The sequence below is a fragment of the Hibiscus syriacus genome, unplaced genomic scaffold (assembly GCF_006381635.1).
Source record: "Hibiscus syriacus cultivar Baekdansim isolate YM2019G1 unplaced genomic scaffold, ASM638163v2 tig00000765_pilon, whole genome shotgun sequence".
Lineage (NCBI taxonomy): Eukaryota > Viridiplantae > Streptophyta > Magnoliopsida > Malvales > Malvaceae > Hibiscus > Hibiscus syriacus.
Genome location: NW_024061821.1, coordinates 500,671 through 517,489, shown reverse-complemented (window position 1 = coordinate 517,489; position 16,819 = coordinate 500,671). Strand labels below are relative to the sequence as shown.

The following is a 16,819-nucleotide window of genomic DNA, read 5'->3' as shown; positions in this document are numbered from 1 at the left end:
AATATTGAGTTGCCCTCGATGATGAAAATGAACTACAATGCAATTATACAACCCATATTCGTCATTATACCTGACCGGCCAGAATTTTGCAGCCTTTATTTATCCTAGATTTATTTGGCAGACTGGTGTAAAATATTATGTTAAAGGATAAAGTTTTAAAAATTTTAAGAGGGGTAAATTTATAAAAATTATAAGAGACGAAAATAGATTATTAATAAAAAATCTTAAAATATATAATAATTTAAAATTTTTAAGAACGAAAGTCACCTTTCGGTCCATCTTTGATTGTAGGATGGAATTGGCTCCAGTTTTTTTAATGCATTGATGAGTAAGAAGAACTCAACCATCTCATTCTCGTCATTGTAAACTAACATTACTATATCCCGTGCTTTCGAAAGGACAAATCTCTTGTGTCATTTTCTACTCGACTGCCTCACTTGTGGTATAATATCACAGTTGGACAGTTTCTGCTCTTGATTAAGACTTGTGTTCCAACAACTACTATACTTTTTAACTCTTTGATAAAATATTTAAAGCAAAATAAATTGATGTAAAGGGCATTCCACTGTTTATCACAATTATTGCACCTCTTGCAAGTTGAAAAATAAGAACCAACATTTACAAAATGCAAACTTCTTTCATCTTTTCCCTATAAATAGAATGAATTGTTTATACAAATCATCTGCTGCAATTGTTTGTTACTTTCCCCAGCACATGGGGTTGTCTTATGCGGGAGGCACAAGTGGTACAATGTTTGGTCCAATTCCTACTGATATACAACTTACTATTTACTATACTAGTTAATAGTTGAGTAAAGCATACAGTTTATCTGGTTCCTAGGATAAGAAATTTCGACTCTGCAGACTTGGGCGTTTCAAGAAGCTGTACCTTTAGGTTTTTGGATGTCCAGCTCATGCTCTGCTACCATGATGCACGAATCAGCTTCAAGAGACGAGGCCGGGCTCTTCTCTTTCAATGTTTCCTTGGGTGGATTGAGGATGTCAGTTGTGCATTGTACATCAGGCGCTATGCCAACTTGATCTATGTCATGAAGAGCAGGCGATAGATACTTTGCAACCGTTACGAAAAGAGCAGATCCGTCATGTAGCTCTGTGATACTCTGCAGCAAAATTCATTCAACAGTTATGTCGAATAAGCTTTGAATGATTAAGGCTTCAATTAAAGTCGACAAAATGGCCAAGTTCAGTACTGGAAAACAATTGAAATGCAGTCCATCACTTGTAGGATTAAAGCAAAACTAGATGATATAAATTAATAGCATTTGTGGTGCCAAAACGAATTACATAACAAGCACTGTCGGCGTTCAGTCCCATTGCTTTGGATGGGATAACTATCCACCAGTTTAAACCAATATCCAGAGCAATTAAATGTGCAATGGAAAGATGAATTACCATCACACCAACTGAACATTAAACTTACCTGAATTTTCCCTTTACCAAAAGTCTTGTGGCCCACAAGGATAGCTCGACCATTATCATGTAGTGCACCTGCCAAAATCTCACTTGCACTCGCACTTCCCTCATTCACCTATTACAGATAGTAAAATGATTTGTTGTTAAGAGCTTTAAAGTCGTAATGGAAATTAAAATAAACAGATGCAATAAACATTTTCAGATTTCAAACAGAATTTCCAAGATTCTGCTAAAACTTTCAGGGAGAGTGCTATAATCTAGAAAAAGAGTTTGCAAAAACATCCTAAAAGTATATCAATTTGGTGAAGATGTGACATAGTTATGAGTTACAAGCATTCTTATGCATTTAAGCATTTCTCAAATTCATACTACTTGGCTTGAACTTCATCTTGCCATTGCACATTTCTGGATATTGGTTTAAACTTCTTTTTTGTGGTAGTTCATGCACTCAACTGAATCCTTATCTATGTTGAGAAAACAATACACTTATAAATCCTTAAACTAAGAAAAATGGTAAACTAGTTCAATTTAGGTTGATATGAACTGAGAAGCTACATATTAAAATATTTATCATGTTCCGGCTGACCTGTCTACTAACACGAGCTAGTCAAAACTCTGTTTGAGAAAAGTCATCATGTTCTAGGTTAGTTATGGTAGACGGTTGAACAAGAATAAAGGGACTTTCAGATTTATTCAACTATGTAAACGCAATATTAGACAACAATGGATGCATGTTCTGATAAAATTTGTCTAATAACAACAAGAATGGTTGACCAATGATCCAGCTAAGCCATGATATAGGACTAGAAGCGATAAAGTGTTCAGAGAACTTAAGTGCAAACACACAAAAAGGAAAGAACATAAAAATAAGAATAATTCCAAGTTGTCAATAATTCCAATGTTGTCAATACTATAGATTGAACCAGCCAGTTGAACCAGGAATCAGTGGTCCATGCAGTCCAATACTCACAAACCAGCTAAGAACCAGTTGAATCAAAAGAAAACCAGAAAAATCAATTTTTTAAAACTTATTTTCAAATCCTTTTATGAAAGATTATTGTATTGATGAAACTTCGACATTCAACCCCTTGAATTTATATTAAGATTTTGAATTATTCCTGTCAGGAAAATTTTGAATATCAAGTGTCAATACTCACAAGAACAACAAGAGGATCATGTGTTAAAGCATGACTATTGGCCATGTTAATGGGGGACATATGGCCATCACGGTCAATTGTGTTCACGAGAGTCTCATTCCCATCTAACCATATCTGGGCAACATCCAGTCCAACTTTCACTAGACCTCCCTGCACAATGATTTGGGAGGACAAATTTAAGGACAGAAATTCCATCAAAATTATCTTCAATCAACAAATAAGGACTGAAAAATCACCGGGTTGTTCCTCAAATCAAGTATGTATGATTGTACACCCTGGTTCTCCATTTCATGAATTGTATTCTTCATATCTGTAGCGGCAGTCTGTCAAAGAAGAAGATGAATGTCCTTATTAACCTATCTGGTAGTAAAATAGCTCAAGTCAATATTATAAGACCATTACTTTCACAGTCACTTTTGCATGACAAAAAGAGGCTAGTTAACTGGTTATTACCTGCGAGAATGTTGCTAGCTTCAAGTAACCAGTTTTTGTTAGGCGGCCATCTGGGGTTCTATGAGGGATGACAGTACTGGATATTGGTGAAAGCCTAATTAACTCACGAGGTAGTTTGACCTTCAAGTAGAACAGCCATGTTTCAAAATTAACAGATAAAAAAATATAATAAAAGATTCCATTATACTTACAATCTAGTAATGTATGAATAATTCCTTGACTACTATAGCCAATTTTCAACTTTCCTTTCTATTTGTTGAGAAACAATCAATACCAGTAAAATTACAAACAAAAATGATGGGTGGCACGTGATTGTTACTTTTCTTCTAGAAGCCAAAGAACAAAAGAACAGGCATTTGAACACAGAAACAAACAATATTTTCGAAGAAGTATCCATTTATAAATGAACTTTTCTGAAAGTGATATTTTTATATATAAAGAAGAAGGAAAAGCAACAACCACAAGGAGCCTTTAAAAACACCATAGCAATGCCTGCATAATGAATATTGAATGGTTTGTTACCTCTTTGATACTTGAACCACTTCCTGAACCATTCTCTGGAGAACAAAACATCAGTTTTATTAAGCATAAAAGCATTATGAGAGACCAATAATGTATTTAGATCACCTGGCCTAATTCTTTGGCTAGAACAAGTAATACCCAGAAGAAAATATGAACTCAAGAGTTGAAATGAAACATAATAATGTCACTATAAAGGAGATACAAACACTTATGCCACTTTCACAATACTATATTGCTTGCTTTTGTGACATAGGTTATGCAGTAAAGTTCAACCAAGTAAGGAGATAATAAATTTTCATCGTCCACATGCAGAGGAAATTCTTTAGGACCAGGCTTCTGAAGCAGGGTTACTTAGATTCACTATGAATGCAAAGGGATTATAACTACTAGTTCGTGATAAAGGGAGGGATAGAACATTGCAACTCTATTTCAGTCAATGTCTAAAAACAGATTCACAAGTTTAACAACAACAACAACAACAAAACCCTATTCCCATATGCAATGGGGTAAGGGGGAGGTAGGGTAGTAGGCTGCCCCCAACGCCAGGTTGAGAGCAGCTTCCGTGGAAGACCTCCGACAGTCAGAAAATTAAAAAAAAAAATATATATATAAATACAATGCATGTATAAATAATACATAGTTGAACAATCTTCATATGCAGTCTACATATGCTCGTCTATAATGGGAATTAATCCCTGACACAAGTTTAAGATGTCTGTATTTGATCTTAGTGCAATGAATTTAAAGAAAGCCTGATCTCAAATCGCTACATGTCCTGTCAAGATATAAATGATCATATTTTATGCAGATTACTGACTTAATCTTCATTTAGATTACAGAGAATCAGAATGGATAATTACTCTGTGGAGCTTCACTGTAACCGATGTTCCGGCTTGGCCTCTAAGCCTCTGGGCTGCTGATTCACTATCAACACCATCAAGTCTCTTCCCTGAAACATCAAAAACAGCATGAAAACTTAAGCAGAGTTAAGTTATAACATTTGGAAAAAAAGATACTTTTCACTCTCATATTTTCAAGAAAGAAATATAGGCATGATGCATTTCTGAACTTGAATTGATAAAGCAAAAACAATCTGTATAATGAAAATTGTATATGTAACCGTGGATGGGCAAGGTAAAAGCTCAATAACATTCATACCATTAATCTCAATCAACTCATCTCCATCATGTATACCAGCACGAGCAGCAGGGCTACCTCTACCATGACAAAACAACCTGCATGGTTTAAATAAATTATAACCACAATGCTTGAACTTATGATTAATGTCAATAGGAAATATTTTTAACATACATATGACTATCCAATTTGAGCAGAAGGTAGAAATCATTCGTTAATGCCAACAAAAATTGAAAACTTTCGGGGAAGAAATTATGCTAATCAGTTTTCAATAATACAGAAGGAAAATTCGTCACCTCCAATCCGTTATCATTTGTGAATTAAACAAATTTAAATTGATTGTCACTGGAACACAGATTTTTTCTGGTCTCCTCCAGCAGGTTGGTATTGTAAGATAAGCTTTTTGCACTCACCAAGTGTCCAGTTTTTGGTTCAACACTTATGAATAGGCCAACTCCTTGCAAATTCCCATCGCTTCCAATTCTAAAACTTTGGTACTCCTGAAAGAGAAAAAATGTGACAGAAAGGTATGGTAATCCTTTGAAGTAGATTCATCAATCAAAAAATTGAAAAATAATGTAATCACCAAGAATTGAGTAACCCTAAGAACACATAGTAACTTGGCAAGATGAAATGGCATAACAAATGAGTAGCCACATCATAATTCATCTTATTTTTTAGTATCAGTATGGTACAAAATTATCCTAGCTAAACCACAGCAGAGTTCACACAATTCATAAGAAGCAGATTGTTATACCTTTGGACTGATAATCCTAGTGAAGGGATCTCCAAGAGTTGAAAGCATTCCTCTGATTACCGTATGCGGCATCAGCTGACTTCAAGGGAAACATTTCCACCATGGTTTGCTGCAACTTCAAATCCCAGTCTGCAATAGGGTAGCTCTCAAAATTTATTTACTTCCATATGTTATTTCTTAGTTCCTAGGTAACAAAAGTAGGGGCAGGGGTGTTCAAAAGGTTAATTCGGTCACCGACTGAACTGAGTTAGTCAAAACAAATTAAGTAACTCTTTCTTTAACGTTAATTGAACCGTTTTTTTTTAATTATTAACCGAACCAAACAAAGTTTGGTTAATTCAATCGGTGACCAAATTAACCGAAATATTTTATAAGTTTTTTTAATTAGATTAATTTAGGTTTAATAGAGGTATTTTTCATTTGGATTAAAATTTGATTGGGTCTTGAAAGTTTACTGGGTCTAGTGTGATTAAAAAATAGTTGGGTCTTAATTATTAACGGGTTTAAGCTTAAAATATAAATGTAATATATATAATATATTAAATACTTAATATGTTCGATTAATTAGGTTAATTAACTGATTTCGAACCAAATTAACTGATAATCGAACTTTGAAAATTTTACCTGTTAACTAATCTAACATCCATTAATCGGCTAATTAACCGAACTAAATTTTGGTTCGGTCAATCAATTTAGTTAAATCCGAACAATGAACTCCCCTAAGTAGGGGAAAAATATAATATTATGTTTATATTATATCACTACCTTCCCAGACATCTGTGAAAACTAATTATCCATAAGGAATTCAAATCTAATTTTTCCAACTTCAGCCAGAAGCATAGGCCATAGCAGCTTCTATGTGGAGAAAAAAAAATCCAGTCAGCGTTGACTGTAGCAAATCAGTATACCATTTAGAATAAGGATTTTTTTAATATAAATGTAAGAGCCTTGAATACAATAAAAGTAAAAGAGCTTACTTGGAAAATTAAAAAAATTAGTGCTTATTCTATTTTCCATTTTTAATGAAAAGAAAAAACACGCAACTGCTTAATCAATTCCTCATGTAGTGGGAAAAAAATAAGGATAATGGGAAACAAAAATTACCTTGATGATTAACGTAGGGTCAACGAATGTTTCTCTTATCAAACCCCAAGCTTCCACAAGAGTTCTTTGAACTTGAACTGTGTTCGACGGTCACACAAGAACCCAATTCAATGTTTAAAATCATGTCGGACAGTAAAAGCCAGAAAAACAAAACACCTCTTGAGCGCGGGAAACAGGAAAGCAACGGTGAGGGACTCAGCAAAAGCCGGAGAATCACTACAAACAGAGGCCAGAGCCGTGGCCGCAGCGGCGAAACCAACAACCCCTTTTGTTAGCGACTTGATCAGGTCATGAGTGGTGGATTGTTGCGTAGGGGCCTCTGTTTTAACCGATGGATGATGATTATTGTTGCGGTTTAAAGAAGCAGTGGGAAATGAGGCACTCGGTTTTCTGGGAATGCCACGATTCATGGATGAGAACCGATGAGAAAACCGAAGAGTCGTGAGGATTTCAAGAGATCAAAATTCGGGAGATATTTTTGTTTCGGTGAAAGAATAATAATGTTTGGATGGTGGGAAAATTTGAAGTTTGTAAGAAGCTGAAAGTGAATTTCTTTCTATATTTTGCTGGCGGGATTCTGGTGGATCGGGCCCACATGAATCTAACGGTGTGATATTTATTTATTTCCATTTTGTGGCAATGAGATCTGTTGCGTTGCGTGTTTGAGTATCTGTGAAAGGAAGAATCCACCACCGTCTGCAACATACCTACGTATAAGAACAAGTTATATTAAATGGTTCCTTTTGTTCTATTTTCTTCTGATTTTGGCTACTTAACTTTTAATTGTTATGTTCTGATCACACTCTTGTTACATTAATTATGAGATATATTATTAAAAATATTAATTTCTAATTTAATCTTAAAATTTAATCAAAATATTATTTTTTTTAAAATTAATCATTGGCATCTGATCAATTAACCAACTAATTCATATCGGGTATTGTAGAGGTAAGGGTGACCCTCCTAACCCAGTTTGCTCCATTTGCAAACATCAGGATTTAAACCCCTGACCTTGATTAAGGGACCTAATGCCTTATATTACTAGACCAACTGGTTGTTGGTATAAATTTTATAAGAAAAAATTATACACCGAAAATCTTAGAATATATATCAAAATTGAAGGATACATAGAATTTCATGTTCATCTTACTTTATTTATTTTTTTCACTTATAAAATTCTAACTAATATGTTTAAGAACTATGAAGATATTAGTCGTAAATTTCTAACTAATATGTGAATAAGGACTGTCATCTCTATGAAATTATGCTTGAACAAAGTTGCTTTTTAATATTAACTAATGCTGGGTCCGTTAGTCACAAAGTAAAGCTATACCACATATGATATACATAAAATGTTATGAGATGAAGAAAAAAAGTTGGAAGGGAAACTCCAAGCTTCTTGTTCCATCATCCCCATTTGCTGGAACACTCTGTGTCTTAAGCTTTGCTCCAACATCTTTAACCTCGGTGTCTCTCCTTTCGGTATCACGTACTACCTCAAAGCTTTTCTGCAACTGTACTGATATCGCATCACCTCCAAAACCCCATCACCAGATCAAATGAGTTCACCGCCGTCTGCATTTGTTCACAGTCATGGTTGTATCTCCAGTCCACCTTAGAAATTTAACGACCCCCACTAATCATTTTGACATGACTAGGCTAAGGAAACAATGCAAACTAGGAATCAATGAAAATCAGCAAGCTTCCGGTTACAGAGAAGAGAGGGGACTAGATCACAAATAATATATATATATTAGAGTATCATAGATCAGATTTCGAGTCTTTTTTTCCCATGCCCTTCAAAATCACAAGCACAAGAAGAATAATAACACCAATTATCATAATACAAACATTGCTGCTACAGTCATTTTAACTGTCTAATGCAAAATTTACCAGAAAGAAAAGAATTGATAATGCATATAAACTTCTGTCATCTCATGACCATAAGAAATATGTTCGGAAACATGTCAAATGAAAACGGACTAATGTAAGTGAATGTGATACATAAGTTCCTGCCCATATGGAGGAGGGAGCTCGATCTACTGCTGTTTCTCCCGTCTTGCCACTGAACTCTCCCCCTCCTTGAGCTTTCCTGCTGCAGCCCTGGCAGTGGTTGAACGCTCTGACTGAGAGAAGCGAATCATGATTTGCATGAGAACAGTAATAACGGCCAAGCCAATTGCCGACAATGCAATGCCCTTCCATGAGGAGAAAAGTGATGACAATCGGAGGAATCTGAGAGCCCCGAAAGCCATGATACATGCCCAAGAGGATACAACCTGACCAAGTCATGTTAGTTCCAGAAACAACTCTTATGACACTGAAATAGCTAGACAATGCCACATTAACTGAAAATTCATTAATAAGAAAAAGAAAGAGCCTCACTAGAAGAGACTTAATTGGCCGACCAATATCCTGCAATGGTTGGTCACTGAAAGTATCATCAGCAATGTGCTTGTCCAACAACTTGTCCTACAAAAAAAAACAATGAGTAGGAAACTGATGCATAACTACCGCAAGCACAAGAACAAATATGATTAATTGTTACACATAAAAACATGACAATGCACAAGCTTGTCAAGGCTAGAGTAATTCTTCTTTTCTTTTTTGAGAAACAGTGTCTACTAACACAACTAGATGAATAATACCTTCTCCACAAACAGATCTTTACACCATTGTGCAATAGCCTCATCCGTTTCAGGCAGTTCCTTCATGAGGTGTCGTTTTATGTGTACGTGCACCTGCAAACGAGAGAGAATATATCTTAACAGATGAACAAACCCAATACAAAGATCAATGATACCGGTAGGTTTAATCATCATAGCTTCAGAGTAACATATATGTTTCCGCCATAAAAAAAGAAATGGGTAAAGCAAATACTATTTCAGTATGACCTATGACTATTCTTAGTGGGTTGCTTCCAATTCCATACTTCAACCTGCAACTCAACCAATTCCATGTTGCCACAAACCACAAGTAGTTAACTGATTCCTAACATGCTCATGGCCAACAAACTTTTGGCCTTCACTCCTTGGATTCTAAAAGATCAGATAAGAAGCATGCCCTTCACATCGTTAGAAGTGAAGTCCTTGTAAATACTCAAAATCCATGCACAATTATGCAAAAATATTTGACTTGTTTTACATTTGGGATGAACTCTGACTTACCACGGAAGATTCCCCCTTGAAAAGTCTAAGCATTGTAGGTGAAGGTGAGCTTTTTGGAATAGCCACTGTCACATCATAAATGGCTGGGACAAATGAACGCATGTGACTTACAGCTGAAACAAAACCCTGATGCAACACAAGTAATATTGATATTTCAGGCATATGTTTTTCATATGGAATAACAATTAGTAAGGGCCTATAAGAGGAGAGTGGCTATTTTCAAAATAAAGTGCTTCATTATTACAAAAATGTAAAACTACAGCAAACATGATTAACTCTGAACTAGGACCGGGAACATATGTGACAGTGCTATCATAGCTGAGGCTGGCTAAGCATGGAACATGTGCAAAAGAAGCAAACTTGCAAGGCCAGAAACTTAGTGGCTGGCAAGAGTTTACAACAAAATCAATCTATAATGCTTTGAGGTAAAAATATTATGAACCTTGAACTGAAAGAGTGCTAAAACAGACATGCATTAAAAAAAATAAAAAATGAAAAATAACCTATAATTTAACAAAATGATATAGGTAGTATTAGAATATTATGAATCTAGACCGACAGTTCCCCACACACAGAGACATACATGATACGTATATATATATGATACCTAGATAAAGATGATAAGAAATTGAAGAAAACCAGATCAGCAAAATCCAACTTTAGTACGAGGAATCAAAATGTTTCTAAGTCTAGACAATCCTTGTGAGGTCGCATATTCTTGAGCTGCTACAAGCTTTGCTTGCGTAAAGCGAGTTCCCTCTACAAAAAGCGCCAGCCAAAATGGCTGTGGAAAGTCCCTCAATTGTTGTAGGCCTGCCTGCAAATATAATTCCACAAGATTTTGACAAGATAGCTGAGGTAATTTGAAATCAAGCATGCATAAGGACACAGCACAGAAATATTTATGGTCACTATATCTGTATACCGTATAGAGGTATATGTAACCAGCTACATAGTCTGGGCTCTTCATTTTTCATGAAGTACCGTGTCCGAAACTCGGATATGGGGATATGATCCCCAAGGATCCTCCAAATATATGGAAAAATCTAAGAATACCCGTGTCGGATACATATCCATATCCGACACTTGCGCATGAGTCCAAGTAACATTGGTAACCAATGATGAAGGTGTGTGCCTATGCGCTCAGGCACATCCAAAAGGATCAAAAGCCCCTCAAAACCTCCCAGGCGAGGTTCTTTCAAAGAGGCAACACTTGTCTTGCACTTGAATGCACTGCACTTTATTCTAAGCACAGAAAAAGCCAGCTTTGCCGTTCGGACTTTTCAGGTTCCTTTTTTTTCTTTTGAAAGCCAAAATACCATAAATGTTATCTTTATTTTATTAATTAGTCCGACCCACCAACTCTTTTGGGTTAAGAATTCAAAACAAGTTTAAAACATTGTGATGTAACAACCTTCGATCTCACTTAATCTCTTTCAATCTTAATGCTCTGTCTACATCCACTTTTTTTCCTATTCTCTATCTACTCTTCTATTTTCCATCTCTTTTCTCTTTTTTATGTTTGATTTTACAGTAGTATACTTTGTTGTTTAAAATAGAAGACATTGATCTGTTGTAGTAATAAAAACCAGAGCAATGTATGTTTTGTCTCTGCTTTTATGTTATAGTAACTCTTTTGGGATAAGAATTCAAAACAAGCTTTTGGGTTCATAGTTTGTACAGTATACTTTGTTGTGTCAATGTACTGTAATTTACATGTATTACATAATATTTTTTATACATTATATATTATGTAGTGTTTTATTCTAGTCCGATGAGCACTTTTTCCATGCCTTGTGCCTCAGGCTATATGGAGGTCTTAGCGCCTCGAGTGAGCCTAGCTCCCTTGACAACACTATATGTAACTCTTAATAAACATGCATCAACAAAAGTAAAAGAAAACTTCCACCTTTAATGTGTTTTCATCCTTTGCCCAGCTTTCTTTCCAGAAAAAGATACCCAGAAAACCACATTGACCAACCGATGACTTGCACAATCAGACATGGTTCTATTCTTCATAACTAAGCACAACTAAATTAAACTTGATTCTTTATACAGTGAGATTCACAGATGGAAAATAAAGAAAAAAAAATCTAGACTTGAATCACTTCAATGTATGGCCTATCTAATTGTCACTATAAAGAACAAAATTAACTATAGCAAACTCATAATAGCATTTGTTTCATCATTTTGCTTTGGGTAAAAAGAAAGGAAGACGAAAATGTTAACAATCAGAAGTTGAGCCAAATAAACAAAAGTAGATAAGAAAAGGAATAAACTGCTGCTTCGACAGGAAGCTTGTTTATTCATCACCTAGATAAATTTCATAAATTTATATGACCATATTCATGAAAATTTTAAGGTCATGTCATGGTGGGAGGAGAAAGGCGAGAACACGAAGAGGGCGAGGGAGAATCGGGGGAAATGAGACGAGGGTTAGGGATTGAGAATGAGGGATTGGGAATTCTGGCACGTGAAGGAAATGAAGATAACTTACCTCTAGAGCAGATCAGCGGGAATGGATTGGATATGAAGCAATTGGAGCGACCCAAGGAAATTAAAATAGCTGAGCCTAATAGTCCTTATCTGCTAAACAAATGAAGAAGGAAGGAAATTGTTAGAGTCAGTTACAAAGGACAGCCAGCTGGCATCCTTAAGATTCTGATAGATTGTAACTAAATAAAAATGAGCTGGGATGATGTATTTTCCTCAGGATATGAATGAACACGCTTTTCTTCTCTGAAATCTCTCAATTTTCTCTCTATTCCTATTACCTATTTCTCAAATTCTTTTCTATCTATCCCAAACCATAACAATTGGTATCGAGAGCCTTGATTCTGGCAAGTAAATCAAGAGCATGACAAAGAAAAACCAGAGTATGGAAGCTGATTTATCGGGGTTGCAGAAACAGATGGAGGAACTAACAGCCTTGGTGAAATAAGGTCAAGATGAAACTAATCCACCCAAATGGTGGGAGACGCAGAAAAACAGGATTGCTGCACTAGAGGCAAGAATGTCAACTAATCAAGGTTATGTGGAGGAGCTGTTGAAGATTTTAACTGGTAGAGGTGGTGAACAAGAGCAATCTGCAGGTGATCAGGTAAATACTCTTAATAACTCTAAAAATGTGGAGAGAAATCATTTTTTAGTGACTATAGAAAAGGATATAAATCAAGATTCACTTATAAACCTGAGGAACCGTGGATTTTGAATGATAAGCCGGATGCTTGTTTAGCCCTTAAGAACAGTTATAGGCCTGAAAATCAAGTGGGTGAAAACAGTAACAATAGACCTATGATGCATGGACGGAAGCTGAAAACAGGGGACAAGGGGGTTCTTTTAACAGTGTAGGGACTATGTGGCATAGACCCAAAATTGAGTTGCCATTTTTTGAAGGGATAAATCCTAGGGGATGGTTGCAGAAGTGTTTGAAGTATTTTTTTTATGCAATGTTCCTGTAGATCAGAGGGTGGAAGTTGCTACTATGTATCTTACAGGAAAAGCTTAAATATGGTTTGATGGCTATATTATGCAGAAGCATCATGTAACATGGCATGAGTTTGAAGCTGATTTATGTCATAGATTTAGTGATAGGTCTTTTTCTGACATTGTGGAGGAATTCACTAAGCTTACTCATAAAGGATCTGTTGAAGATTATCAAGAAAAGTTTGAGGAGTTGCAACCACACATGCTGTTACAGAATCCTACTTTGGGTGAGGATTTTTTTGTGTCACTTTCTATAAGTGGACTTAGAGAAGACATCAAACATAGAGTAAAAGCTTTAGATCCTAAAAATTTATCTGAGGCATGTAAACAAGCTAAGCTCTATGAGTTATCTGTGGAGTTTGAAAACAGAAAGTTGAGACCTTCCTTTAAAGTCCCACCCTACCCAAACCCCATTATTACTTCCAAGACAACTTCAGTACCACTGCCTACTAAATCCACACCAAATTCCAATCCTAAACAGAATCTCATTGATTATAGAAGGCAAAATAACCTTTGTTTTAAATGTGGAGAAAAATTTCAACCAGGTCATCAGTGTAAAACAAGAAACTTCAATATGATGATTGAAGAGGAAAATCCTATTCCTACAGAATCTGTCCCTACTGACTCAGACCAGCAGATCATGCAAGAGGAGGAAAGCTTGGAAATTTCTATGAATGCAATTACTGGGTGCATTAGTCATAACACATTGAGGATTCAAGGGACAATTCAAGGTAGACCTTTGAACATACTCATTGACAGTGGTAGTACACATAGTTTTTTGACACCACAATGGGCTGATGCTGGCATTCAAGTCCTAACTCCATACCCTTTAGCTATTACAGTAGCTAATGGTCAACAATTATATAGTTCATCAAGATACAACAATGTGGAGTGGCAGATGCAAGGACACTATTTCATACATGACTTTAGACTCCTTAAATTGGGGGGAAGTGATATGGTGTTAGGGGTTGATTGGATGAAGGTCTTTAGTCCAATTTTGATGGACTTCAATCAGATGACAATGAGCTTTCAACATCAGGGTGAGAATATTGTTATACAAGGGCAGCAACCTTCACTGCTTTTGCAGCAGATTTCAGGTGCTACCTTACTGAAAATGATAGCCTCAGATGACGCTATTTTAGGACATATGGTCTTATTGAGTATGATTGAGACTCCTAAACCCATTCCTGTAATTCTTCAACATCTTTTAAAGAGGTATAACACTATTTTTACTGAACCTAAAGGGTTACCACCTAGAAGAGCTCATGATCATGCTATTCCTCTCAAACCTGGGTCTAGTCCTATCAATTTGAGACCATACAGATTTCCTCATAACCAGAAAATAGAAGTGGAACAACAAATTGCTGCTATGTTGTCTTCCTCTATTATTCAACCAAGCAAGAGTCCCTTTGCTTCTCCATGTCTTTTAATTAAAAAGAATGATGGTACTTGGCGGTTTTGTGTTGATTATAGGCAACTAAACAATCTCACAGTAAAGGATAAGTTTCCTATTCCTGTTGTGGAGGATCTATTGGATGAGCTCTATGGGGCATTTTATTTTTCCAAGATTGACTTAAGGTCAGGCTATTGGCAAATCAGAATTAAGGAGGAAGATATCTACAAAACAACATTTAGGACTCATCAAGGGCATTATGAATTCAAGGTAATGCCTTTTGGTCTTACTAATGCTCCTGCCACATTTCAAGCATTAATGAATGATTTATTTAAATCATTTCTTAGAAAGTTTGTTTTGGTGTTCTTTGATGATATCCTAGTTTATAGTAATTCTATGGCAGAACATATTACTCACTTACAGCTAGTTTTGGAGGTTTTGCAAGATAACCAATTGTTTACAAAGCTGTCCAAATGTTTCTTTGGACATACTCAGGTGGAATACTTGGGGCATATTATTTAAGCAGATGGAGTAGCTACAAACCTTAATAAGATAGAAGCTATGAAGAATTGCCCTCTTCCTAGATCTTTAAAGTCTTTGCGTGGATTTTTGGGATTGACTGGTTATTACAGGAGGTTTGTTAAAGATTATGGTGCCATAAGTAAGCCTTTGACTCAACTACTTACTAAGGATAATTTTCAGTGGACCACTACAGCTTTGAATGCTTTTGAATTGTTAAAACAGGCTATGTGTGTTGCTCCTATTTTAGCCTTACCTGATTTCAGCAAAAGTTTCTGTTTGGAAATAGATGTTAGTTCAGGAGGAATTGGTGATGTGCTATCTCAAGAGGGCAGACATATTGCTTATCTAAGTAAGGCCCTAAGTCCTAGACATGATGCCCTCTCTATTTATGAAAGTGAGTATCTTGCTATTTTATTAACAGTTTCTAAGTGGAGGCATTACTTGGAAAGTAATCCTTTTATTATTAAAACTGACCATGAGCCACTGAAGTATCTACTGGAGTAGAAACTGACCACCACAATCCAAAAGAAAGGGTTGACTAAGTTGTTGGGGCTGGACTATTCTATACAGTACAGAAAAGGTAAGTCCAATACTGTAGCAGATGCCTTGTCTAGGCAATGGGAAGATGTTTGGTTACTATCTTACTATGGGAACTACTTTGCTTATTCCTAGCTGGGTACAAGATGTTGAAAACAACTATAAGGAAGATAAAATAGCTGCTGATTGGATTAATATCTTGACTGTGTCACCTAATGTTTGATCCTAATTGGAAATTTTCAAAAGGGATACTTAGATTTAAAAACAGAGTTTACATTGGTTCTAATGGATCTCTTAGACTCCAAATTCTTCAAGTTTTACATGATTCCCCTCATGGAGGTCATTCTGGGACTCAAGCTACTTATCAGAGGATTAGGTCCTATTTTTATTGGCCTAAGCATAAAGCTATGGTAGTCACTTATATCAGATACTGCACAGTTTGTCAGCAAATTAAGGTGGAGCATATATCTAAACCCATACTACTACAACCCCTTCCTATTCCTCAACAAGCTTGGGAGGTGATTACTATGGATTTTATTGAGGGCTTACCTACTTCCTTAAAAAAAATTGTATATTGGTGATAGTTGATAAGTTTACCAAATATAGCCATTTTATGGCATTGTCTCATCCCTACACTGCAGCTGAGGTTGCTAAGCTATATCTAGACAATGTCTACAAGCTCCATGGTCAACCTAAGATGGCTATTTCAGATAGGGATAAAACATTTACTAGTCTCTTTTAGAGAGAGTTAATGAAACAGTTGGGTATTATAACTCTATTCAGCACTGCTTACCATCCTGAAACAGATGGTCAGACAGAGAGAGTTAATCAATATCTTGAGCAATATCTAAGAGGACTCTGTTTTTTGCAACCTAAACAGTGGGCTAAGTGGTTGGCTCATGCGGAGTGGTGGTATAATACTACCTATCACACAGCCTTAAACCTAACACCTTTTCAGGCTCTATATGTTATAAACCTCCTACAATGGTTTGGCAACCAGAGGTTACAGTGCATTATGTGGGTGAATTGATGAAAAGCAGGGAAGAAATAAGGCAATTGGTGAAACATCAACTAGAACAAGCTGCTAATAGAATGAAGCAAGAGGCAGATAAAAAACATACTGAGAGAAGTTTTGCAGTAGGGGATAAGGT

At 36.0% G+C, this 16,819-nt stretch overlaps 1 protein-coding gene and 1 pseudogene across 1 annotated transcript; both read right to left on the bottom strand.

Moving 5' to 3' along the window:
- Window positions 1-617: 617 nt before the first annotated feature.
- On the bottom strand, window positions 618-5,584 carry LOC120216558 (annotated as a pseudogene).
- Window positions 5,585-8,560: 2,976 nt separating this feature from the next.
- Window positions 8,561-10,700, bottom strand: LOC120216550 (1-acyl-sn-glycerol-3-phosphate acyltransferase 2-like). The gene is made up of 6 exons (XM_039213930.1): window positions 10,656-10,700; window positions 10,389-10,547; window positions 9,731-9,856; window positions 9,212-9,304; window positions 8,949-9,035; window positions 8,561-8,842 (listed from the first exon to the last, which is right to left on the bottom strand). The coding sequence occupies exons 1-6, from the start codon at window positions 10,698-10,700 to the stop codon at window positions 8,603-8,605; spliced, it is 750 nt and encodes a 249-aa protein (XP_039069861.1). The 3' UTR covers window positions 8,561-8,602.
- Between the last annotated feature and the right edge of the window lie 6,119 nt (window positions 10,701-16,819).

Coding starts and splice junctions, on each gene's coding strand:
- LOC120216550 (XM_039213930.1), bottom strand. CDS start 10,700: ATGAAGAGCCCAGACTATGTAGCTGGTTACATATACCTCTATACG. Junction 9,305..9,730: donor TCAAGGGGGAATCTTCCGTG/GTAAGTCAGAGT, acceptor TCTCGTTTGCAG/GTGCACGTACACATAAAACG. Junction 8,843..8,948: donor GGCCAATTAAGTCTCTTCTA/GTGAGGCTCTTT, acceptor TGACTTGGTCAG/GTTGTATCCTCTTGGGCATG.